Consider the following 27,539-nt stretch of genomic DNA (forward strand, 5'->3'; position numbering starts at 1 on the left):
GTTAAGCAATTTATTTACTTATTCATGAGAAAGGCAGAGAAAGAACCAGACACCACTGTGGCACATGTGCTGCCAGGGATTGAACTCAAAACCCCATGGTTGAGAATTCAATGCTTTATCCACTGCGGCATCTCCCAGACTACAAAAAAATAAATATTAAAGAAAAAAAAAGAGAGATGTATCTGCCAGAAGCTCTGAGGTCCCAGGTTCAATCCCCAACACCACCATCAGCCAGAGCCGAACAGTGCTCTGTTCCCTCTCACTGCATCTCTTTCTTTATAAATAAATAAATGACAATATTTTTAAATGTATTTAATTACTTACTACAATAAAATTAACCTCTATGGACAGTCCAAAGTCATTCAGACTGGTATACCCTTGTCAAAATGTACAGTATGAAATCTGTTTTTAATGAGAGTGAGTTCACACTTAAATAGAACCTCTTAGTAACATATAAATCTACAGTAAGCAAGTGATTTTAAAAACATTACTAGTATGGTTTATTTAATTTTACCTGTTTTAGAACGTAGATTCCCAGTAGCAAGAAGATATTCAAATGGTTTTGTAAGGTCTGTTCCCAGATTAAAAAACTTCATCAAATGTTCACTGTTCATAGACACATCGGTCTTCTGAGCCTTCTTGTCTATAGCTATTTTAATAGATACTAACCAAGCTTCCATTCTTTCCTGAAATTAAAAAAAAAAAAAAAATGTATGCACCTTAATTGCTGCAATTTTTTTCCCCAGGGAAATTGTAGACTGTTAAAAAAAAATTCTCCAAAGCAACACTGTCAGATGTCACATTTTACCAAAAGCTAGTCCAGGTTAAAACAGCATCATTTACCTTCAGAAACATGAGGAAGAGTTGACCAGGTGTAAGAACTTCTTGATTCACCAAACTGTCAGGATTGTCCTCCATGCACTCCCCTTTGGCTAATGCAAAGAGCTTCCGAGTCATGAGGCAAAGAATATAAAACTTCTCTGTATTGGATGTCAAGTGAATACAGACGCACTGGCTGTCAAATCAAGGGATGGAGAATCTTAATTTAATTCAGCAACTAATACCACTTGATAACTGACTAGCCAAGGTCCACAAAGTTTACCCAAAGTTCTTTGTTTTTTGAGAAACTATTTTCTGTCTTTACTAGTACTATTCACAAAAGAGCGTAACAGAGTCAAAAGGCCTAGAGCTATGCTGCCCAACCAAGTACTAAGAAGTCACATGTGCTCTCGGCCTTAGCGCCATCTTCTAGAACCCTTTCCACGATGAGAGCCAAGTGGAGGAAGAAGCGAATGCGCAGGCTGAAGCGCAAAAGAAGAAAGATGAGGCAGAGGTCCAAGTAGACTTGTGCACCCATGGAAGCCACGAGAGCAGAAATAAGGGATGCCGGAGGCCAGAGGCGCTGGTACAAATTGGACTTCTGTGCTGCAGCCTAGAACGTGTTTTCAGCGGATCTAGAACCTCATCACTATTTGATCCTACGCGATCATCTTGAGTGACCTTCATTGCTCATACCAAGACACAGTCCCTTTTGCTCCTTTGCCTTAGACTTGTCATTCCGGACTAGTTCTGCTCTCCTTGTGGCTGAATGTAACCCGTGTACAATAAATAACCTCTTCTGCTAGCTTAGCTGAAGGGAGAGGAAAAAAAAAAAAAAGTCACATGTGACAACCTAAATGTCAATCAACTAAAATTAATAATAGTGGGGGAGGGGGAAGGCATAGTAGTTATACAAAGAGACTCTCATTCCTGAGGCTCCAAAGGGCCCAGGTTCTTTTTTTTTTTTTTTCAAGAATTTATTTATTTACTCATGAGAAAGATAGGAGGAGAGAAAGAACCAGCCATCACTCCCATACATGTGCTGCCGGGGATGGAACTTGGGACCTCATGCTTGAGAGTCTAGAGCCTTAGCCATTGTGCCACCTCCAGGACCACCCAGGTTCTTTTTTTATATTTATTTATTTATTCCCTTTTGTTGCCTTTGTTGTTTTATTGTTGTAGTTATTGTTGCTATTGGCGTTGGCGCTGTTGGATAGGACAGAGAGAAATGGAGAGAGGAGGGGAAGACAGAGAGGGGGAGAGATAGACAGACACCTGCAGACCTGCTTCACCGCCTGTGAAGCAACTCCCCTGCAGGTGGGGAGCCAAGGGCTCGAACGGGGATCCTTAAGCCGCTCCTTGCGCTTTGCACCACCTGCGCTTAACCTGCTGCGCTACCACCCAACTCCCCAAAGGCCCAGGTTCTATATCTGCTGCATCACCATAAACCAGAGCTGAGCAGTACTCTGCAAAGATTAAAAAAAATGGTATTCAGCTTCTCAGTTATACTAGCCATTTAAGTGTTTGACATGTGGCTCACAGCCACTTTGCTTAATAGTACAGGTCTACAGCAGGGCACTTTTAATAATTACACAGTGGGTTACAGGAGACAAAGTCTGCCTTGGACAAATAAAAAAGTTGAAACTTTCAACTTTCAAGTGGCACAGAGGAAGGAGGGAGGAGGAGAATAAGGAGAATGAAACATGCAGAAAAAGCGCCCAGGTACATGTAGTAAAAAATATTAACTTCAGTCCAGGAGGTGCAATACTAAGTGTTAGTCTCATAACCATCAGGTCTTGAGTTTAACTCTTGGCACTGCATGTGCCAGAGTGATGCTCTGATTCTTTCTCTCACCCATCAAACTTATTTCAAAATAAGTGTAAAAATGCAATATGAATTAAAGTTTAATGCCATTAAAAAGGATAACTTGGAGAGTTAGGTGGTAGCACAGCAGGTTAAGTACAGGTGGCGCAAAGCACAAGGACTGGAGTAAGGATCCCAGTTCCAGCCCCTGGCTCCTCACCTGCAGGGGAATAGCTTCACAGGTGGTGAAGCAGGTCTGCAGGTATCTATCTTTCTCTCCTCCTCTCTCCATTTCTCTCTGTCCTATCTAACAACATAAATAACAACAATTATAACTACAACAAAAACAAAAAACAAGGGCAACAAAAGGGAAAATAAATATATATATATATTAAAAAAAGGATAACCAGCATAGAACTATTTACCTATAATCTTATCTTCTAAATCATTATTAAGGGCAATAAAAAAGGGGAAAATAAATAAAAAATAAAATAAGTAAATAAATCATTATTAAATCACTTAAAAAATAAAAACCCTGGGGGCCAGGTGGTAGGGCAACAGGTTAAACGCACATGATGTTAAGTGCAAAGACCGGCATAAGGATCCTAGTTCAAGCCCTGATCCCCACCTGTTGGGGGCGGGGGGCGCTTCATGGGCAGTGAAACAGGTCTGCAGGTGTCTATATTTTTCTTTCCCTCTGTCTTCCCCATCTCTTTCAATTTCTCTCTGTCCTATCCAACAACAATAACAATAACAGCAACAACAAGGGCAATAAAGTGGGAAAAATGGCTTCCAAGAGTAGTAGATTCTTAGCGCAGGCACCGAGCCCCAGCAATAACCCTGGAGGCAACCAAAAATACAGAAAAAAAGAAAGAAAGAAAGAAAGAAAGAAAGAAAGAAAGAAAGAAAGAAAGGGAAAAACAATGGTGTGTGTGTGTAACTTTGCACCTTGTTTGGCCTGGGTGCTTGAGTAGGTTTCCAAGATTGACTTCCTCAGAAGGAAAAGCAACTAGGCCTCTCCCTTTTGCAGGTCTAGAGGGTGTTATAGTCACTTTCAAATGCTTCTACTCTTTTTTTAATTTAAGATTTTATTTATTAATGAGAAAGATAGGACAAGAGAAAGAACCAGACATTTCTCTGGTGCATGTGCTGCCAGGGACTGAACTCGGAAACTCATGTTTGAGAGCCCAGTGCTTTAGCCACTGCACCACCTCCCGGACCACCAAATGCTTCTACTCCTAACTGCAGTAAGATACACATCTCAATTGTATATTTCCCATATTACAGAAATGTACTCTGGAAACAGAATTTACGCAAGGAATATTTAGCCTGGTTTTTGCTTATTTTGTTTAATACAATGTTTGAGGGGCTGGGGAGGTAGCATAGTGGTTATGTAAAAATATTTTCATGCCTGAAGCTGTGAGTCCCCAGGCTTAATCCTGAGCACCACCATAAGCCAGAGCTGAGAAATGCTCTGGTAATAAACAAACAAACAAAGTGCTTGACCCACCAGATTGGCTTTTCTCCTACCACTAGTAAAAGAAAAAGGGGGGGGGGGGGTAGATAACATAATAGTTATGCAAAGAAACTTTCATGCGATCAGAAAAGAAAACACAAGTAGAACCTGAAATGGAATTGGCATATTGCAACAAAGTTAAAGACTCTGGGATGGGTGGGTGGGGAGAATACAGGTCCATGAAGGATGATAAATGACATAGTGGGGGTTGTATTGTTAAATGGGAAACTGGGGAATGTTATGCATGTACAAACTATTGTATTTACTGTTGAATGTAAAACAGTAATTCCCCAATAAAGAAATAAATTAAAAAAAAAAAAAACTTTCATGCCTGAGGCTCTAAAATCCCAGGTTCAATCCCCCCACTCTACCACCATAAAGCAGAGCTAAGCAGTGCTTTGGTAAAAAATAAATAAATAAATAAATAAATAAATAAATAAATAAATAAAAATAAACAGGGAGTCAGGCGGTAGCGCAGTGAATTACGTGCAAGTGGCACAAAGCGCAAGGATAAGGATCCCGGTACGAACCTCCGGTGCCGGTGCCGCACCTGCAAGGGAATCGCTTCACAGGTGGTGAAGCAGGTCTGTAGGTGTCAACTTTTCTCTCCCCCGCCTCTATCCATTTCTCTCTGTCCTATCCAACAACAACATCAGCAATAACTACAACAATAAAACAAGGGCAACAAAAGGGAATAAAAAAAAATAATAAAAAAGGCTGTTCCTATTCTTCTAGACCAGAATTCTAACCCCCAGGTTCATTCTGATTGCCAGATCACATCATCCCCAACTCTATATCAACACGGCAAATCTGATACCCTCCACCCTCCTAAACAGTTTAGGCAAAAGCACACATACTTAAATAGAAACTCTGCAGCCTGTTCGTTTGGATACCAGTCAGGAAGACTGAGTTTTACTCTGAAACGTTCGCCTAGATAGTTAAGGACCTGCTTTTGTGTAGAACACCCTTCTTCCATTACAATCCTTAACATCTGAGAAACAGAATTCCTGAAGAAAGAGTCATCCTCTTTTCCTTTGATCAGCTCCTGAAAAATCTGGTAATCGGAGAAGTTGACAAGTGCCTAGAACAGTGGGAGGGAAAAGTTTCTTTCAGTCATCAATAATAAACCATCTAATACACCCACCAACAAATTTCTCTATTTTCTTTTTAAACTAAAGATTTATATTAGATAATCAGAGAGGTTTTCCCAACAAGAGACCAAAAGCTTCACTCTGATAAATGTAATGGCAAGATTCAAACTTATGAGAGTCCCACATTCTACCAGTTGGGCTAGTTCCCTGGTTAGACTCTTAAAAAAAGTGATATCTTTATTTGGAGCCTATAGCTTTCTTTATTGTTGTCATCTGGGCTTCCCCACTCCAGGATGACTTTTTTTTAGAAAGACACAAAGACAAAAGAGACAGACCACAGCATCAAAGCTACCTCCAACAAGGTGAGGGCCAGACTGGAATCTGGGTCAAGTACATGGCAAAGCAGCACACGAAGTGAGCTATTTTACCAGACCTTCCTATCTTTTCTAAATACCCAAGAAAAATTAGCACTCCCCTATTGCTGAGTCAGGGCAAACAATCCAAATCAGGGGCACTACTTGTTATGATAGACACCAAAAAAAAAAAAGCCTTTTTGCATAACCATACTATCTCCCTTGCCCTCATTCAGTGACTTTTAAATTTTTTTGGTGGAATCACTGTTTCACATATCTGTGATTTCACTACTCTGGGTCACCTTTTCATTCAAATAGAAAGGAAGAGAGACTGGGGAGTCAGGTGGTAGCGCAGTGGATTAAGTGCACGTGGCACAAAGCACAAGGACCAGCGTAAAGATCCCATTTTGAGTCCCCAGTTCCCCACCTGCAGAGGAGTCACTTCACAAGCGGTGAAACAGGTCTGCAGGTGTCTATCTTTCTCTCCCCCTCTTTATTCCCCTCCTCTCTTGGTTTCTCTCTGTCCTATCCAACAACAACGACATTGATAACAATAACTACAATAAAACAAAAAGGGCAACAAAAGGGAATAAATATTAAAGAAAAACTAAAAAAAAAAAAAAAAAAAGAAAAAAGGAAGAGACTTATGCAAAGAGGTTCTCATGACTAAGGCTCCAATGTCCCAGGTTCAATCCTCTACACCACCATAAACCAGAGCTAAGCAGTACTCTGGTTAAAAAAAAAAGAGAGAGAGAGAGAGAGAGACAGACTAAAAGCACTACAGCTTCCTCCATTGCCATGGCACCTCCTTCAATGTATGTGTGTGTGTGTGTGTGGGGGGGGGGGGAATGAGCCTTGCTGATGCTGACTAATCAGTCAGCTCTCTCAGGACCAAGTGATGTTATAATCCACCTAACCTGTTGTGTAAGTTGGTAACTAGTAAGCATGGAGTCTAGCAAATAAACCTATTCACTCTGCAACCTCCAATGAATCCCTTCAAGACAAAAGATATATTAAGAGGGGCCGGGTGGTGGCACACCTGCTTGAGTGCACGTTACAAGTGTGCAAGGACACATGTTCAAGCCCCATCCCCACCTGCAGGAGAAAAGCTTCACAAGTGAAGCAGTACTATAGGTGTCTGTCTCCCTCTCTTTCACCCCATTCCCTCTCAATTTCTGGCTGTCTCTAGCCAATAAATAAATAAAGGTAATTAAAAAAAAAGATATATTAAGCAAGCAAGTCACACCTTAAGTGCAAATCCCAAAGGAAGAAAAAACAATTCCTTTCGGTAAATAAAGTTCAACATGACAGTGCCATTTTCCAGGTAGTGAAGGTTCATATTGATGGCGGAATGTTCTTCCCTCACACAGTGCATTGAAACTCCTATTGAAACAAAACAAATAAAAAATAAAAACAATACCATAACTGCTTCAATAATTTTTTTCTTTTTTTTTGTTATGTACAAACTATTGTATTTACTGTCAAATGTAAAACATTAATCACCCAATAGAGAAATTTAACAAAAGAAGTTTAAAAAATCTTTAAAATAAATCTGTAGGAGAGGATGAATAGCCAAGAAAGTTATTGAAAACTGTAATGTTATATACTAGCCCCATAAGAGATAGTCGTAAATCATGATAACTGAAAGGCATGGTACTAGCTAAACAAAAAAAGGAGGAAGAGGAGGTGGAGAAGGTGGATGAACAGGTAAGATAGCTCACCTAGGAGAGAGCACACACTCCAATGCAGGAGATCCTAAGCTTGAATCTCAAGTCTTTACACATGGGAGGGAGCACATACTCCCAGAGGGTTGAAGAATAGGAAAGTTATCAGGGGAGGGAATGGGATACAAAGTTCTGGTGGTGGCAATTTTGCGAAGTTGTACCCCTCTTATCCTATGGCTTTGTCAATGTTTCCTTTTTTTTTTAACTTCTATTGGGGAATTAATGTTTTACATTCAACAGTAAATACAATAGTTTGTACATGCATAACATTCCCCAGATTCCCATTTAACAATACAACCCCCACTATGTCATTCATCATCTTTCATGGACCTGTATTCTCCCCACCCACCCACCCCAGAGTCTTTTACTTTGGTGTAATACGCCAATTCCATTTCAGGTCAATAATTTTTTTCTAAATTATGCTTACACATTTAGAAATAACTAATAACCAAGTTACTAAATTTAGCCATTGTTAGCAATCAAAACTATCTCTAGACCTTGCCAAATGTCTCCTAAAGATATAAAATTTCCCCAGATTAAAAACCACTAAAGGGGGCTGGGTGGTGGTGCATTGGTTAAGCACACATGGTATCGAGCGCAAAAACCCAGGTTTGAGCCCTTGGTCTCCAACTGCGGTGGGGAGTGGGGGGGGAGGTTTCATGAATAATAAAGTAGGTCTTCAGGTACCTCTCTTATCTCTCTCTCAAGATTTTATTTATTCATTGATGAGAAGGACAGGAGAAGAGAAAGAACCAGACATCACTCTGCTGCTGGAGACTGAACTCGGGACCTCATGCTTTGAAAGTCTAGTGCCTTATCCACAACACCATCTCCTGGACCGCAGTGTCTCTCTCCCTCTCTATCTGCCTTCTTTTAATTTTTCTCTGTCCTATCAAGTATAATGAAAAGGGGGGAAAAAAATGGCTGCCAGGAGCAGTGTACCAGCATTAAGCCCCAGCCATAACCTTGGTGGCAGTAAAATTAAATAAATAAAACTACTCAAAGTACGAGAGCAGTGAATTTAGTAAAATGTCAAAGTTCACTTCCAGAGCAGGAAGTGAACTTGTCTTATAGCACTCCGCTACAGCCCAGTTATATATCACTTCCTTTTATCTTTATTATCTTTATTTATTGGATAGAGACAGACAGAAATTGAGAGGGAGAGAGACAGAGAGCCACCTGCGGTACTACTTCACCACTCACATAGCTTTCCCCCTGCAGGTGGGGACCAGGGATTTGAACCTGGGTCCTTGTGCACTGTTATGTGTGGGCTTAACCAGATGCATCACCACCAGGCCCCATATATCACTTTCAGTCTCACCACCCTGTGAAGATCTTTTAAGAGCCAGCAACATCTAAGAGTTCAAGTGAAGAAAGTAAACTTTCAAATTTTAAGTGAACTCAGCTTCAGTAAGACTAAGATGAGATAGCTTACTGGGCAGGACATGTTCCCGGCCAAAGGCAACAGCCTAGGTTCAAGCCCCAGCAACACAAGAGGAGTGTTATGGCATCAGGAAAACCCTAGTGCTAGTGTGTTTCCCTCTATCTCATGCCTCTATTAAAATGAGAAAGTGGCCTGGGAGTAGCAAAACGATGCATGTGTAAGGCCCAGGCTATACAAACAAAAATCACTATAACTCACCATACTGTGTATAGCCAGGGCCTCTGTTTTTCCATTTTGGTCTTATCATTGCAATGGGAAAATTTCTTCGAGGCATAATTAACATTCGGATGACCTTTTCGATGCCATTGATGATAAAATAACCTCCCATTTCCTGCCAAATAGAAAAATGATCACTTGTTAAACAAAGATCTACAATTGTAAACATGAAGCTGACTAAATGAAACCATCAACTCCATGACTAGCCAAGCAAAATGCAGAGCGCAGAAGAGCTTACAGGCCGCAGGGATGATGGATCCCCCAAAAACTGCATTCAGAAACATGCAGTGTCCCACAGTAACCCTAGGTCCATACTCCCAAAGGGATAAAGAATAGGAAAGCTTTCTTTCAAGGGAGGAGATTGGATATGGAGTTCTGCTGGTGGGAATTGTATAGAATTGTACCCCTCTTATCCTATGGCCTTGTCACCATTTCCATCTTACAAATAAAAAAAAAAAAAAAAAAAGGAAACATGCAGTGTATGGATGAAATCTTCTCTGGTACGTTAAACAAAGCTGCTGGGGAACTGAAAAGGTGGCTCAATGCTCAATGAAAGAACACATGTCACACACGTGAGGCTCTGGCTTCAATCCCAGGTACCAACTGGGAGCAGCGAGAACACCAGTCATGCAGAAACTGAAGCAGAAAGAAACTGATTTCCATCAACAAGGAGACTCTTAACACACAGCATACCCCTGCAATTACCTCTGCTTCTTCATGGTGCTCAATAAGAGCTTTTGGAGGAAGGTTGTATAAGTTGCAAAGCTTCGACTTCACCATGATGGGAACATAACCAAGAAATTGTTTAATGATTCCTTTTGAAACTCCATTCACTGCCCAGCTGATATCAGCCTAAATGCAAATTAGGGAAAGAATTACTTAAATAAGAAAACATCAAGATTTGCAAGAACAAATAAGTATTTAAAAGAAAAAGACAAATATTTTCTTTCTGTTAAGAATTTATGGGTGGAAGGGGGCAAGGGCGGTGGCATGGTGGGTTAAGCACACATGGTGCAAAGCATAAGAACTGGAGTAAGGATCCCAATTCCAGTCCCCAGCTCCCCACCTGCTGGGGGGGGGTCGCTTCATAGGCGGTGAAGTAGGTCTACAGGTGTCTTTCTCTCCCCCTCTCTCCATTTCTCTCTGTCCTATGCAACAACGACATTAATAACAACAATAATAATAACCACAACAATGATAAAACAACAAGGGCAATAAAAGGGGAAAATATAGTCTCCAGGAGCAGTGGATTCATGGTGTGTGTAGGCACTGAGCCCCAGCAATAACACTGGAGGCAAAAAAAAAAAAAAAAAAAAGGATTTATCAGGGGCTGGGCAGTGGTACACTGAGTTAAGCACCCATGTTATCATGCATAAGGACCCAGGCTCAAGGACCTGCTCTCTACCTGCAGTTCACAAGCTATGAAACAGGTCTGCAGGTGTCTATCTTTCTCCTTCTCTATCTCCCCTCCCTTCTCAATTTCTCTGTCCTATCAAATAAAAATAGAAGAAAAAAAGAAAGAAAGAAAGAAAGAAAGAAAGAAAGAAAGAAAGAAAGAAAGAAAGAAAGAAAGAAATTATTTATGAGAATGGGGGTGGGGAGTGCAGGCCCCAGAGCACGTGATGCTGGGGACAGAATTTGCGACCTCATGCTTCCAAATCCAGTGCTTCATGCACTGTACTATCTGCCAAGCCATCAAATGAATATTTCAAAGATGAAGACCACAAATTAGCAGACTGGGAGGTAGCACAGAAGACAAAACATTGCATTCTCAAGCATCAGGTCCCAAGTTTGATTCCAGGCATTGCATGTACCAGACTGATACACTGGTACTCTACTCTCCTTACTACTCTTTCATAAATAAATCATAAAAAGAAAAAGACCACTACAACAATAAAACAAGGGCAACAAAAGGGAATAAATAAAAATTAAAAAAAAAAAAAGAAAAGAAAAAGACCGTAAGTGAAAGGATTTTATACTATAGGTTGAAAGATGGGATCTTTTGGACAACAGTACTAGTAAAGCAGAATTTTGGTTTACCAAGTTTTATTCCCAAGAACATATAGTGTAAGAGCCAAACACTGTCACTTGTACTCACTGTCAGCTTTCCCCGGTAGGTACTCCTTCGGCCTCGGCATTCTGCTGGGTAGACGTTGAGCTCTTTGCAAATGCTCCCTTTTGGAACTGTGGGTGGACTGATAACAGCATCCACAATAGTAAGAGAGATACGTTCATCTTTAAAAGCAAATTCAAAGGGAGGTATAGCCTGAAATACAATTCACACTGTTAATTGCCGGCATTTCCAAGGTGCTTTTTTCTATGACTCTTCAAAATCCCATGCCTTCTATTATACCAACATGAAACATCTACAATGGTAGTTAAAACTGCCAGTCTATAATACTAGCTTAGTCCCTAAAACAAACACTAGCTGTATTAACTCAGTTGTGTGTGTTTGTGTGTCAAGTTAGATTCGATAATAGGATCCAGTTGTTAACACAAGTAGAACCTGAACTGGAGTTGGTGTATTGCACCACAGTACAGGTCCTGGAAAAGGATGACAGAGGACCTAGTGGGGTTGTATTGTTATGTGGAAAATGTGAGAAATGTTATGCATACACAAACTATTGTATTTACTGTCGACTATAAAACATTAATTCCCAAATAAAGAAATTTGAAAAAAAAAAAAAAAGAATCCAGTTGTTTTCTAATAAACCAATCATCTAACTGAGGTCAGAAAGGTAGTTCAGTGGTATAGTGCATGCCTTAAATGCATGAGGCACCAGGTTCAAACCCCAGCATGAGAGCAATAAAGATAAAAAAATCAGACTGAACCATTAGATGATGGAAGGATGCTTTGCGCTGTCCTCTCTCATGAAGAAAAATAAAATGAAAAAAAAAAAAATGAGGCCAAGGAAATAGCACAATAGTTATGCAAACAGACCCTCTCATGCCCAAGGCTCTGAGGTCTCAGGCTGATTCCTGTAAACCACCATAAGCCAGAGCTGAGCAGAGCTCTGGTTAAAAAAACAAAAATCAAGTCAGAAAAGAGGTTCAATGGGGAGTCCGACGGTAGAACAGCGGATTAAGCGCAGGTGGCACAAAGCATAAACATCCTGGTTCAAGCCTCCGGCTCCCCACCTGCAGGGAAGTCGCTTCACAGGCAGTGAAGCAGGTCTGCAGGTGTCTGTCTTTCTCTCCCCCTTCTCCATTTCTCTCTGTCCTATCCAACAGCGACAGCATCGATAATAACTACAACAATAAAACAACAAGGGCAACAAAAGGGAATAAATAAATAAATATTTTTTAAAAAAGAAGTTCAACAGTAAAGGGGACATGCAACTCTGGGCTCTATCTGTAACATTACACTTTATAAAGTAAATACAAGGGGCCTGGCAGTGACACACCAGATTAAGCACACATTTTACCATGGGCAAGGATCCAGGTTCAAGGCCCCACTCCCCTCCTGCAGGGGAGGATGCTTCATGAATAGTGAAGCAGATCTACAGGTCTCTCTATCTATCTCTCCCTTCGCTCTCAATTTCTCTCTGTCCTATCCAATAATACAGGAAGAGGGAAAATAAAAAGATTAAAGAAAAAAACAGAGCACAGGATTTGCATGCCTAAGGTGCTAGAGGACTCAAGTTTGATCCTTGGCACAGTTACCTGCCAGAACTGAGCAGCACAGCACAGACCAGGCTAAAAACCTGGTGGCCATGGTCAAGCAGCACACTATTCAAGTGAGCTGTTTTAGTGGTGCTGTTCCCACCTCATCCCCATCTTGTAAACTAAATCTAAATGTTAATACATAACTACCTTATTTTTAAGTGGCTAATTTATTTCAACTTTAATCTCTTGCAAAGTATTAATATCAAAAACAGAAGTTCTTTGGGATTCTTTGAGAGTTTTAAGAGAGGAACATTCTGTTGAAGTGGCTCCATGGGAGAGCACAGAACTCGTTCTGGGTTTGGCCTCCAGCCAGAATAATATTCTTTTTTATTTTATTTTATTTTATTTATTTATTCCCTTTTGTTGCCCTTGTTGTTTTATTGTTGTAGCTATTATTGTTGTTGTCGTTGTTGGATAGGACAGAGAGAAATGGAGAGAGGAGGGGAAGACAGAGAGGAGGAGAGAAAGATAGACACCTGCAGACCTGCTTCACCGCCTGTGAAGCGACTCCCCTGCAGGTGGGGAGCCGGGGTTCGAACCGGGATCCTTATGCCGGTCCTTGTGCTTTGCACCACCTGCGCTTAACCCGCAGCTACAGCCCGACTGCCGCCAGAATAATATTCTAATTTTCTTTTTTTTTCTTTTTTTTTTTTTAACACCAGAGCACTGCTCAGCTCTGGCTTATGGTGGTGCAGGGGATTGAACCTGGGACTTTGGAGCCTCAGGCATGAGAGTCTGTTGCATAACCATTATGCTATCTAACCCTGCCTCTCTAATTTTCTCTTGCTCACTAATATACACATAATTTAAAAGATTTATCTACTTTTTAAAGATAAAATGAGAGAGGAGAGACGAGAAAATAGACCGAAAACAGTGCTCAGCTCTGGCTCAGGGCAGCGCTGGGAATTGAACCTGCAGTGTCTGAGGTGTCTGGCATACAAGCTGGTGGAAAGGGTTCTGAAATGAAAAGCCTGAGAAACTTAGTCTGTACAATACTCCTTCATGCATGCAGGAAGCTCCAGCTTCAACCCCCAGTACAATAGCCAGAGCTGAGCGGTGTACTGGTTCTTAACAGAACAAAAACTTGCCCCACACCTATGGACATCTAATCTTTGACAAAGGGGCCCAGACTATTACATGGGGAAAGCAGAGTCTCTTCAACAAATGGTGTTGGAAACAATGGGTTGAAACATGCAGAAGAATGAAACTGAATCATTGTATTTCACCGAATACAAAAGTAAATTCCAAGTGGATCAAGGACTTGTATGTTAGACCACAAACTATCAAATACTTAGAGGAAAATATTGGCAGAACTCTTTTCCGCATAAATTTTAAAGACATTTTCAATGAAACGAATCCAATTACAAAGAAGACTAAGGCAAGTATAAACCTATGGGACTACATCAAATTAAAAAGCTTCTTCACAGCAAAAGAAATCACTACCCAAACCAAGAGACTCCTCACAGAATGGGAGAAGATCTTTACATGTCATATATCAGATAAGAGTTTAATAACCAACATATATATAAAGAGCTTGCCAGACTCAACAACAAGACAACAAATAACCCCATCCAAAAACGGGGGGAGGACTTGGACAGAATAGTCACCACAGAAGAGATCCAAAAGGCTGAGAAACACATGAAAAAATGCTCCGAGTCTCTGATTGTCAGAGAAATGCAAATCAAGACAACAATGAGATATCACTTCACTCCTGTGAGAATGTCATACATCAGAAAAGGTAACAGCAGCAAATGCTGGAGAGGGTGTGGGGTCAAAGGAACCTTCCTGCACTGCTGGTGGGAATGTCAATTGGTCCAACCTCTGTGGAGAACAGTCTGGAGAACTCTCCGAAGGCTAGAAATGGACCTACCCTATGACCCTGCAATTCCTCTCCTGGGGATATATCCTAAGGAACCCAACACATCCATCCAAAAAGATCTGTGTACACATATGTTCTTGGCAGCACAATTTGTAATAGCCAAAACCTGGAAGCAACCCAGGTGTCCAACAACAGATGAGTGGCTGAGCAAGTTGTGGTATATATACACAATGGAATACTACTCAGCTGTAAAAAATGGTGACTTCACCATTTTCAGCCGATCTTGGATGGACCTTAAAAAAATCATGTTAAGTGAAATAAGTTAGAAACAGAAGGATGAATATGGGATGATCTCACTCTCAGGCAGAAGTTGAAAAACAAGATCAGAAAACACAAGTAGAACCTGAAATGGAATTGGCATACTGCACCCAAGTAAAAGACTCTGGGGTGGGTGGGTGGGGAGAATACAGGTCCATGAAGGATGATAAATGACATAGTGGGGGTTGTATTGTTAAATGAGAAACTGGGGAATGTTATGCATGTACAAACTATTGTATTTACTGTTGAATGTAAAACATTAATTCCCCAATAAAGAAATAATTTTTAAAAAAAGAACAAAAACTTTATGTACATGTTCTTTCTTTTTTTTTTTTTAAAGTTCGCAGCTAGGTTTCCTTTATAATCTCAATCATGAACTGTTTTCATTGCTTTAATCATTACCTACTGTGACTTCCCAGCCATCTGTCTTGAGTGGCAGCCTCCTCCCAAAAAGCCGCACGTCACTCAGAACCCAATCAATCACCCGTTCCCCGCCCAGGTCCCTAGACTCATTACCTCCTCTCCCTCCTCCTCACAAGCACCCCACGGCCACCCATCTCCAGCCTCCTCTCCTCCACCTGCGTCGAGCTCAGCTGGAGCAGGTCACGCCGCCAGCAGCAGCAGCAGCAGCAGCAGCAGCAGCAGCAGCAGAGCCGCGGCGGAGACCGGGGACCCGCACTCACCTGCACCGCGTGGCTGAGCCCCTCGCGCACTGCGTAGTTGAAGGATTCCACGTGCGCGCTCGTCAGCTCCTGCAGGGCCGGCTTCTGCTGCTCCCGCGGGATCCCGTAAGAGGGCTCGGTTAAGTGCTTCAGGCTAGGCCCGCTGGGCAGGTTCAGCCACCGGCCTCCGGGATCCATTCGTCCGCCTTCCCCAGGTTGTCTGCAATGGCTCCAAACCGGCCGGAAGAAAGGCAAGCGGGAGGCAGGCGGATCGGAGTCCGCGGCCTTCTGGGAAATGTAGTTCCTCTGGTTCCCGGGACACGTGGATTTTCGATTTTATGGGGTCGACTTGGAATTAAAACCAGGAAATAAACCGCCCTATGTAAAACTATACAGGACACGCCCCACGACGAGGCTAAACAGGTCTATGCAAGCAAAAGGCCCTAGGTTCAACCTTCAGATGCGCAGAAATCTGTGACTTCCATCACCCGTCACGCCCAAATCGTTTCTTCTTCTTCTTCTTCTTCTAGCGTTTGCCCTTCTTCCGTAGCCAGTCAACAGCGTCAGGATGAAAGCTGTCAGGAGCTGCTTGTTGCTGGCTTTGAAAGTGACTGGGATCCATGTGGATTCAGTCGGCTAGGAAGGATCGTCAGTTTCCCCAATGAATAGGTACTCACGGGATGCACCACGAGAAGGTCGATCCAATACATCGTTTCTGATTTAAATAGATTCAGACCGAATCCACACCCAATTCAAGGTGTGTCTGTTGAATTAGGGTTCAACTCTTTTCGCCCGCGCAAAAAAAGGTCTTCAGATACACCTTTCAGTTCTCCTTTACTGCCTTCCCGGCATCGCGAGCCTACTGCTCCAGGTACCTGGAGTCCTGTGAATCACCTTATCTCCCCAGTATACGGATGCATCAAGAAGTGCCAAAGATGTCTTTCAACATCCTTTGCGCGTATGTTTGTGTTTATTGTGGTAAATTGGTAAACAATACACCACACACCTGTATGTACATCCACAGAGACACCACCACCATCCAGATAATTAATCCTCCACTCCTCCAAAATGTCCTCTTGTTTGTTCTTTTGTTGTTGTTACCAAAGCACAGTTAAACTCTGGTTTATGGTGGTGCCAGGGGATTGAACCTAGGACTTTGGAGCCTCAGGCATGAAAGTCTATTTGCATAACCATTATGCTATCTATCCTCCACCCTTTTTGTTCTTTTTTGATTCATCTCTGCAATTTTAGTAAGGTGAATTGGCAAATAGGTAGATAAACACATGTATACACACATATATATGATATATCATATATTCATACACATATATATTATATATAAAATCTCGATATATAGATATATTTTTTCCAGACCACTGCTCAGCTCTGGCTTATAGTGGTGCTAGGGACTGAACCTGAAACCTCTGATACCTCAGGCATGTAATCTTTTTGCATAAACATTATGCTATCTCCCCAGCCCTCTCTATCACTTTTTTTTTCAGGGAGAAGATAAGAATTTATTAGGAGAAAGAAAAGATAGAAAAGGAGAAGAGGGGGTCTGGCGGTAGTGCAGTGGGTTAAGCGCTGGTGGTGCAAAGCACAAGCACTGGCATAAGGATCCCAGTTTGACCCCCTGGCTCCCCACATGCAGGGGAATCGCTTCACAAGTGGTGAAGCAGGTCTGCAGGTGTCTCTCTTTCTCTATCCCTCTCTGTCTTCCCCTCCTGTCTCCATTTCTCTCTGTCCTATCCAACAGCAATGACAGCAATAACAACAACTGATAAACAACAAGGGCAACAAAAGGGAAAATAAATATTTTTAAATTTATTTATTTATTTATTTGGGTAGAGACGGAAATTGAGAGGGGAGTTGGGAGATACATATAGAGAGACATCTGCAGCACTGTTTGACCACTTGTGAAGCTTTCCCCCTGCAGGTGGGGGCCAGGGGCTTGAACCTGGGTCCTTGCCAATGTGCACTCAACCAGGCACACCACCACCTGGCCCCTTGTAAACATTTTTTTATTTTTGCCTCCAGGGTTATTGCTGGGGCTCCCAGGAATCTACTACTCCTGGAGGCTATTTCCCCCCCCCTTTTGTTTCCCTTGTTTTAATCATTGTTATGATTTTTTTTTTTTTTTTTGCCTCTGAGGTTATTGCTGGGGCTCAGTGCTGGCTTTGACCTAGCACGTTATGATTGGGCCCTCCTCAATCGCTATCGAACAGGCCATGGCCGGTGCACCGCTATGTTCCATCGCTGGGGAGCCAGAGACGACCCGAACTGCCCCTGCGGCTCCAGACAGACTATGACCCACATAGTCAACGACTGCCACCTCTCCAGATTCAAAGAAGGTCTTGAAACTTTACATCAGGCTCAACCTGACGCTGTTGACTGGCTACGGAAGAAGGGCAAACGCTAGAAGAAGTGCCAACACTATGAATACACTGCTCCTAGAGGCTATTTTTTTCCCTTTTGTTGCCCTTGTTATTATTGCTGTCTTTGGATAGGACAGAGAGAAATAGAGAGGGGTAGACAGAGAGAGAGAGAGAGAGAGACCTGCAGACCTACTTTACCTAACCCCTCCAGGTGGGGAGCCAGGGGCTCGAACTGGGATCCCTACGCTGGTCCTAGTGCTTTGCGCCCTATGCACTTAACGCACTACCACTTGGCCCTTGAAAGTTATAGATTTTAATTATATTCTTTTTTTTTATTCTTTCTTTCTTTTTTTTTTTAGTGTCTTCATTTTTTTTAAATAATTTTTTAAAATAATTTTTTAAAATAAATTATTTCTTTATTGGGGAATTAATGTTTTACATTCAACAGTAAATACAATAGTTTGTACATGCATAACATTCCCCAGATTCCCATTTAACAATACAACCCCACTATGTCATTCATCATCTTTCATGGACCTGTATTCTCCCCACCCACCCCAGAGTCTTTTACTTTGGTGTAATACTCCAATTCCATTTCAGGTTCGACTTGTGTTTTCTTTTCTTCTTCTTCTTCTAGTGTTTGCCCTTCTTCCGTAGCCAGTCAACAGGTCAGGCTGAAAGCTGTCAGGAGCTGCTTGTTGCTGGCTTTGAAAGTGACTGGGATCCATGTGGATTCAGTTGGCTAGGAAGGATCGTCAGTTTCCCCAATGAATGGGTACTCACGGGATGCACCACGAGAAGGTCGATCCAATGCAAACCCTTTTCTAATCTTGTTTTTCAACTTCGGCCTGAGAGTGAGATCATCCCATTTTAATTATATTCTATGTTGGGTAGTATGCCAGCTCCCCCTGGCTTCTGCTTAACCATATGCCTATATAGGGATTGATTTGTTCCCATTCAAAGCTTTGGTCTATTTACATAAATCACTTTTACATTTACATAAAGCACCACACTCCCTCCAGGGCATTGGTGGTTTAGTGGTGGTTTAGTGGTAGAATTCTCACCTGCTCCACCCCCTCTCCTTGTCACACCCTGATCTTCCACCAGTCACTTTTCGCTCCACCCTCTCTATGTCACATCCTGTTTCCACCCTACTTGGAGAGTATAAAAACAGCTGCTCTTCTGATTAAAGACACTTGGAAATTGCTTTCCGGCTCCGAAAGTTCCAGAGTGTATCTCCTGCGAAGTTAGTGCGGCACGAGTTCCTGATCCCTCTCCCACGCAGCAGCCTAGATCAGCTCCAGTTGAGTTCTCTCCAACCCAGAGAGCACTAGCTCGGGAAGAAGCACCCTCAGGCTATCCCAGCAATTCTATTCTGTGTTTTGAACTTAAAGAGCAGTTACCTTGTTGGAGAAAAATTAATTCATTGTCTGTTAGCAAATCTGTCTTTTCCAAATAGGTTTTATTTATTTATTTATTTATTTACTAGAGCACTGCTCAGCTCTGGCTTGTGGTGCAGGGGTAGGAGTGGGAGGATTAAACCCAGGGCTTCAGAGCCTCAGGCATGAGAGCTCTTAGCATAACCAGTATGCTATCTACCCCTGCCTGGTCCTCCCTTTATGCTTTTGTACTCCTTATGGCTGAAGAGATGATAAGAGGCCCCCAGCTCCTCACCTGCAGGGAGGTCGCTTCACTAGTGGTGAAGCTGGTCTTCAGCTGTTTATCTTGCTCTCTCCCCATCTTCCCCTCCCCTCTCAATTTCCCTCTGTCCTATCAAAAAAATAAAAATAAAAAAATGGCTACCAGGAGCAGTGGATTCATAGTGCAAGTACCAAGCCCCAGCCATAACCCTGGAGGAAAAAAAAAAAAAAAGAAAAAACTTTCATGCCTGAGGCTCCAAAACCTGAGATTCAACCCCCAGCAACATCATAAACCACAGCTAGCAATTTTTATTTATTTATTTTTACTCAGCTCTGGTGGTAGGTAGGGATTGAATTTGGGACTTTGGAACCTCAGACAGGAAAGTTTTTTTACATAACCATTATGATGTCTATCTACCTGGCCCCACGCCCATGCCTGTTGCAGTCCCAGGGGCCCTTGCGGTTCTGGGGGTCCTCACTGTTCTGGGGGTCCTCCATTGGAATTAGCAGTAAAGCCTGTGGTCAGAAGCCAAAAGGAGTCATCTCCTAAGTAGTAGAGAATTGGCCTAACTAACTAGTGCTCCAAATATCCAATAACCATACAGGTGAAGAAGTAAAGAATGAAGGATGCCTGCATCCACCTAAGAGCCCTCCAGACATTTGGGGTGTCTCAGCTGGCCTCCTTGCTCGAGAGGTACCTGACCTGGACTGGCAGTCAGGAAGGGCTTCTTGCAAGAGAGGACAGCTGAGCTGAGCCTTAAAGAGCAGCCGGGTAGCCCAGGGGAACTCGATGGAAGGTGGAATGGTGCCGTGGTGCAACTCCTTTCTGTCTGTCTCCTCTCTCCCTTTCTCATGCTCTCTGTATTTCACTCTAAAGTAAAGAATAGAGCTGGAGAGACAGCATAATGGCTCTGCAAAATCTCATGCCTGAGGCTCCAAAGGACCCAGGTTGAATCTCCCACACCACCAGAAGCCACAGCTGAGCAGTGCTCTGGTGAAAGGACAGAAGGATGAACTGGGTTGACTTCCTCTATTTGTCACAAATACCAAGGAAGCAGAAACCCCCAGCACATCTGGCTGTAGACCAAGTGACTGAAGATGTTCCTGATTCTTCAAGTACGGGCAGGGGGGTAGGGGGCTCTTTAATGAAGAGAGCTGCAGTCTCTCATTGTGGCGCAGTGGGTGGCACAGTGGATAAGCCACTGGGCTCTCGAGCATGTAGTAAATTCAGTCCCTGGCACCACATGTGCCAGAGTGATGCTCTGATTCTCTATTTTTCTATCTCTCCTCCCCTGCCCTCCCCTTCCTCCTCTTCCTCCTTCTCCTCCTCCTCTCTCTCATACATAAATAAGAATAAATACTAAAAATAATAATGGTCCAGGAGGTAAATTCTCAAGCATGAGGTCCTGAGTTCTATCCCTGGCATCACATATACCTGAGTAATGCTCTGACCCCCTCATATTAATAAATAAATGAAATATTTTAAAAATAATTATCAATAAAAAGACTTACATAAAAAAGAGATGCTAGAAAGGCATTTGATATTGTCCTAAATATTTTCACCAGTCTCAGCTCATTTTTAAAAAATTTCTTTATTGGGGGATTAATATTTTACATTCGACAGTAAATACAATAGTTTGTACATAACATTCCTCAGTTTTCCACGTAACAACAGAACCCCCACTAGGTCCTCTGTCATCCTTTTTGGACCTGTACTCTCCCCACCCCGCAGTATTTTACTTTGGTGCAATACACCAACTCCATATACAACTCGTTGTTGTGATTATTATTGTTGTTGTCATTGATGTCTTTGTTGTTGGATAGGACAGAGAGAAATGGAGAGAGGAGGGGAAGACAGAGAGGGAGAAAGATAAGACACCTGCAAACCTGCTTCCCGTTTATGAAGCAACCTACCCCTGCAGGTTGGGGGGCGGAGGGGGGAGGGGGCTAGAACCAGGATCCTTACTGCCAGTCTTTGATGTTTGCGCAGTGTGCGCTTAGCCCGGTGCGCTACCGCCGGGACCCCCTGAACTCGACCCCCTGGATTCTTTAAAAAGGGCAGCTAGGTCGAGCGGTGGCACACATATTACCATATTACCAGGCACACAGACCTGGGTTCAAACCCCCGTTCCCCATCTGCAGCGGGGACACTTCATGAGTGGGGAAGCAGGTCTGCAGGTTGTGCTCTACCTCTATCTTTGCTTTCTCTCTGTCCTATCTAAGGAGGAAAAAAAAAGGTGGATTCTAGTGTAGGTACTGATCGTGAGATAACTCTGGAGGCAAAGAAAAAAAAAGTAGCTACGGTGGTCGGTGGTCCGGGAGGTGGCGCAGTGGCTAAGGGACTAGACTCTCAAGCATGAGGTCCTGAGTTTGATCCCCGGCAGCACATGTACCAGAGTGATGGCTGGTTCTTTCTCTCCTATCTTTCTCATGAAAAAAAAATTATTTTTTTAAAAAAGTAGCTACAGGGCAGGGGTAGATAGCATAGTGGCTATGCAAAGAGACTCTCATGCCTGAGGCTCTAAAGTCCCAGGTTCAATACCCTGCACCACCACAAACCTGAGCTGAGCAGTGCTCTGGTAAAAAAAAAAAAAAAAAAAAAAAAGTAGCTACTAACAACAAATGGGCCAACTTCCCCCTCCAATTTAAAATTTTATTCAGGAAAATTGAGAACACTCACATGTTGGACTGCATAGGGGCCAAGAGAGAAAGAAAGAAGGACAGAAAGCCTGAGAGCCCCTTTACTCACATGATGGCAGGCCCACCTCAGCAGTTCCCCCCCCTTGTTTTTTATTTTTGTAGTTATTATTGTTATTTTATTTTTTTATTTATTTTATTTATTTATTCTTTTGTTGCCCTTGTTGTTTTATTGTTGTAGTTATTATTGTTGTTGTCGTTGTTGGATAGGACAGAGAGAAATGGAAAGAGGGAGGGGAGGACAGAGAGGAGGAGAGAAAGATAGACACCTGCAGACATGCTTCACCGCCTGTGAAGCGACTCCCCTGCAGGTGGGGAGCCAGGGTTCGAACCGGGATCCTTATGCTGGTCCTTGTGCTTTGCGCCACCTGTGCTTAGCCCGCTGCACTACAGCCCGACTCCCAGTTATTATTGTTATTATTGATGCCGTTTTTGTTGGATAGGACAGAGAAATGAAGAGAGATGGGGAAGACAGAGGGGGGAGAGAAAGATAGACATCTGCAGACCTGCTTCACCTCTTGTGATGCGACTCCCTTGCAGGTGGGGAGCTGGGGGCTCAAACCGGGATCTTTAGGTTGGTCCTTGTGCTTTGTGCCATGTGCACTTAATCTGCTGTGCTACCACCAGACTCCCAGTTTTTTTTTTTTTTTTTTTTCAACATCTGAAAGAAGTTCTCCGGGAGTCAGGTGGTAGCGCAGGGAGTTAACCACTTTTGGGAAATTGTGAGGATGTGGTAGAGCCTAGCAGGACTTGACCTGAGGGGTGCGTCTATCCTGTCAGTCTTTCTCTCTATTGAGAGGTTGAGCAAGGAGGGACAAGTGTAACCCCAAAGGTTTGCCCTGTCTTATCAGACTCCCTGCCTCACAAAGCACCCTGCATTCCTGATACTATAGCCATTAGATAGAAAGAAAGGGGGAAGTAGGGCACCAAAGTAAAAACCCTGTGGTGAGGGGTAGACATGCAGCTTCCTGGGCCAGTGGGGTGTGGGAGTGAGTGGGAGAGATGGGTCACAGTCTTTTGGTGGTGGGAATGGTGTTTATGTACACTCCCAGCAAAATGTAGACATATAAATCACTAGTTAATTAATTTGAGAGGGGGAAAATCAATTGTATGTCTCAAAGTTTTTCAAAACACAAACTGAATCTTTTTAATATATAGGCTGTGTATTTGATATGCGGACTCTCTCAAAAGCCTAGACCAAGTAGATCAGAAGCATCCAATAGCACAGCTATATACAAGATACTGGGTACTGTACAGCAAACCCTAACAAAAGGACTTTTCAAAGTTAACCCAATTACCAAATAATGTGATGATAACATTAACTATCGATTGTCTTTTTGAACCCTAAGACAGCAGGAACCTCACATCTCCACTATAGAGTCCCTACTCCCCCCAGTCCTGGAACCATTGGATAGGGCCCACTTTCCCGTATGCCTCTCCCAATCCATATCAAATAATATTGCATCCGCTGATCACAACCTAACCAACGCAACAATTGCCACCTCAACATGTTTCACTTCAGACTGTGTCCAGACTTCACAAGTGGAATGACAACCCTTCAGCTTCATTACTCATGTGAGACCTTTCCTTTCATAGTATACTCTAATTTCATCTCAGGTGGTTCACTTTCTAACAAAGTCCCAAAACCTAGATATACACCAGTTTCTGTGAGAGAGAGCATATGTTCACACGTATCTATAAACTACTGCAAAATATATACCTGAAAGCAGAAGTACACTAGAGTTTGCAGTGAGTGCCTCTCTAACACTTCCTATCCACTATTCCAAGCTTTGGGTCCATGATTGCTCAACAATTTGTTTGGCTTCGTATGTTAACTCTCTTTTCAATCACCAGGTTCCAGATGCCATCAGGATGCTGGCCAGGCTTCCCTAGATTGAAGACCCCACCAATGTGTCCTGGAGCTCAGCTTCCCCAGAGACACACCCTACTAGGGAAAGAGAGAGGCAGACTGGGAGTATGGACCGACCAGTCAATGCCCATGTTCAGCGGGGAAGCAATTACAGAAGCCAGACCTTCTACCTTCTGCAACCCTCAATGACCCTGGGTCCATGCTCCCAGAGGGATGGAGAATGGGAAAACTATCAGGGGAGGGGGTGGGATATGGAGATTGGGTGGTGGGAATTGTGTGGAGTTGTACCCCTCCTACCTTATGGTTTTGTTAATTAATCCTTTCTTAAATAAAAATTAAATTAAATTAAATTAAAAAAAGAAAGGGGGAGATGTCGGGCAATTGTGAGGATGTGGTTGAGCTTGGCAGGACTTGACTTGAGGTGACATCCATCCTCTCGTCTTATCAGACTTATTATCTACATAATCAGTGTTTTGCCTGAAAGATCCCCACCCATTCTATTACTTTGATCTATCTTCTTTGGGAACAGACACGTGGTGGCAAGGCAATTTTATTCTTTATTGATCAGAGACCCAAGGCTTTTAAAGGGCAGACCCAGAAGTGGCAAGTCGGAAAAGGAAATGGCTAGGAAAGGGGCAGAGAAAGGCAAAAGGAGCTGGAAAGGTAGGAACTTCCTTAGCAACTGTTGCAAGGGTTTTAACTGGTAGGAAAATAATAATATCCTGCAGGCAAGGAGGGCCTCGCCACCACGTGTCTGTTCCCAAGTCATCTCTCTCACATCGCTGAGTGAGTAGCAGCCCAGGCTGGCTCCGGTCATGTTCTCTCCAACCCAGAGAGTACACACCCGGGAAGAGGCACCCCCACGCTAGCCCAGCAAAAGGCAGGTGGTGCAAAGCACAAGGACCAGAGTAAGGATCCCAGTTCGAGCCCCTGGCTCCCCACCTGCAGGGGAGTCACTTCACAGGTGGTGAAGCAAGTCTGCAGGTGTCTATCTTTCTCTCCCCCTCTGTCTTCCCCTCCTCTCTCCATTTCTCTGTCCTATCCAACAACAACGACATCAATAACAACAACAATAATATCTACAACAATAAAACAACAATGGCAACAAAAGGGAATAAATAAATATAAAATAAAATAAAAAAAAAGAAGTCCTCCAAGATCTCTGAACCTGTCCAAGGTCAAGATATTCAGTAATTGCCTATTTGGGCCCATGTCTGTTCACTTCATTACCCTGCACATGAAAACTCCACTGAATTCCTGTGGGCAGTTGTCATGGCACATCAGAAACTTGTTTGGAGTGGGTTACTTAGGCCATAGCTTCTGGTATGTGAAGGCCCTTTCTCCATTCCACAAATACATTTATGGAGGGAAAGCAGGCATGGAAGGCAGGCCATTCATAAGATTTATTTTCCTTTCACAAGAAGTTACAAATTAATCAGTTTACAGAAATGAAATCCTTTCTAAGACTAAGTGCCTGAGGTGAGATAAGCAGGTAATTTATATAGCTGGCTTTGGTGAATGAAGTCCTAGGTCCTGCATTTCAGAAGTCTCTCCCACCTCCACTTCATGTTTGATGAGCACATCACTCTCCTGCACAACTATGGGCATCACCTCACACTTTGCCTCATGGTTCTGATAACACATTAAGATAGAGAAGGTGAAAAACAAGATCAGAAAAGAAAACAGAGGTAGAACTTGAAATGGAATTGGCGTATCACACCAAAGTAAAAGACGCTGGGTGGGTAGGTGGGAAGAATACAGGTCCAAGAAGGATTCAGAGGACCTAGTGGGGGTTGTATTGTTATATGGGAAACTGGGGAATGTTATGCATGTACAAACTATTGTACTTACTGTTGAATGTAAAACATTAATTCCCCAATTAAAAAAATAAAAATAATTTAAAAAATAATGATTTACAAAAAAAAAAAAGAGAGAAGGAACAACAGACTGGATTCTGACAGCTGAGATTATTTCAGTGCTTATTCCTGGATCAGTGCAGTAGTTTCAAAGAGTCATCTTGTACTTTCTGTATTAAACAACATGCTGGATTCAGCAAACACTTCTACTTTTGTATGGTCTCTGAGCTAAAAAATTTTTTTGAATTATTATTATTATTATTTTTTACCAGAGCTCTGGCTTATGGTGGTGCAGGGGATTGAACCTGGGACTTTGGAGCCTCAGGCATGAGAGTCTGTTTGCATAAACATTATACTATCTACCCTCTGCCCTTGAATGATTTTTATCATTATTTTGCCTCCAGGTTTATCACTGGGGCTTGGTGGCCATTCTTTCCATTTTGTTGGATAGAACAGAGAGAAATTGAGAGAGGAGAAGACTGAGAGAAAGAGAAATAGATACCTACAGACCTGCTTCATCACTTGTGTAGCGTCCCCCACTCCTCCTGGCAGGTGGGGGAGCTAGGGGCTCAAACCCAATCTTTGCATGGGTCCCTGCACTTAGTACTGAGTGTACTTACATGGATATGCCACTTCCTGGCCCCCTTAAAAATTATTTATTTGATAGGACACAGAGAAATTTAAGGGGGAGGGGTGATAGAGGGGAAGAGAAATAGATACCAGCAGCACTACTTCACCACTTATGAAGCCTCACTCTGTATGTTTGGATCATGGGCTTAAATCAAGGTCATTGAGTACTGTGAGATGTGTGTTCAATCAGATGTGTCATGCCTGGCCCGGCTAAGAATTTTCATTTTCATTTTATTTTTACCAGAGCACTGCTCAGTTCTGGCTTATGGTAGTGTGAGGGAATTCAGCCTGGGACTTTGGAGCCTCAGGCATGAGAGTCTCTCTGCATAACCATTATGCTATCTACCCCCAACCTAAATGTTTATTTAAAAAATTTTTTTTTATATTTATTTTCCCTTTTGTTGCAGTTATTTTTGTTGTTGTTACTGTTGTTGTCATTGTTAGCTAGGACAGAGAGAAGTGGAGAGAGGAGGGGAAGACAGAGGGGGGAGAGAAAGATATGACACCTGCAGACCTGCTTCACCGCCTGTGAAGCGACTCCCCTGCAGGTGGGGAGCCGGGGGCTTGAACCAGGATCCTTATGCCGGTCCTTGCGCTTAGCTCCATGTGCGCTGAACCCGCTATGCTACCGCTGACTCCCAAATGTACTATTTTTTTTTAAAGATTTTATTCATTTATTAATGAGAAACATAGGAGGAGAGAGAAAGAGCTAGACATCACTCTGGTACATGTGCTGCCAGGGATTGAACTCAGGACCTCATGCTTGACAGTCTGATGCTTTATCCACTGAGCTACCTCCTGGGCCATCTAAATTTTTTTTTTAATATTTATTTTATTTATTCCCTTTTTGTTGCCCTTGTTGTTGTCATTGTTGGATAGGACAGAGAGAAATGGACAGAGGAGGGGAAGACAGAGAGGAGGAGAGAAAGACAGACACCTGCAGACCTGCTTCACCGCCTGTGAAGTGACTCCCCTGCAGGTGGGGAGCCGGGGTTCGAACCGGGATCCTTATGCCGGTCCTTGTGCTAAATTTTTTTTTT

The 27,539-nt window shown here is 42.8% G+C and overlaps 1 protein-coding gene across 2 annotated transcripts in view; it reads right to left on the minus strand.

Annotated features, from left to right (window-relative positions):
- Positions 1–15,677, minus strand: part of POLR1B (RNA polymerase I subunit B) — a 28,814-nt gene extending 13,137 nt beyond the window's left edge. For both annotated transcript variants that reach the window (XM_060187334.1, XM_007538348.3), the window contains exons 1-8: positions 15,453–15,677; positions 11,065–11,232; positions 9,672–9,818; positions 8,949–9,081; positions 6,829–6,965; positions 4,996–5,219; positions 844–1,015; positions 515–686 (exon numbers count right to left, since the gene is read on the minus strand). In XM_060187334.1, the coding sequence (XP_060043317.1) occupies positions 515–686; positions 844–1,015; positions 4,996–5,219; positions 6,829–6,965; positions 8,949–9,081; positions 9,672–9,818; positions 11,065–11,232; positions 15,453–15,629 (1,330 nt within the window). In that variant the 5' untranslated portion in view covers positions 15,630–15,677. The remainder of the gene's footprint in view (positions 1–514; positions 687–843; positions 1,016–4,995; positions 5,220–6,828; positions 6,966–8,948; positions 9,082–9,671; positions 9,819–11,064; positions 11,233–15,452) is intronic.
- Positions 15,678–27,539: the final 11,862 nt, after the last annotated feature.

This window comes from Erinaceus europaeus, chromosome 3 (assembly GCF_950295315.1).
Source record: "Erinaceus europaeus chromosome 3, mEriEur2.1, whole genome shotgun sequence".
In the NCBI taxonomy this organism is placed as follows: domain Eukaryota; kingdom Metazoa; phylum Chordata; class Mammalia; order Eulipotyphla; family Erinaceidae; genus Erinaceus; species Erinaceus europaeus.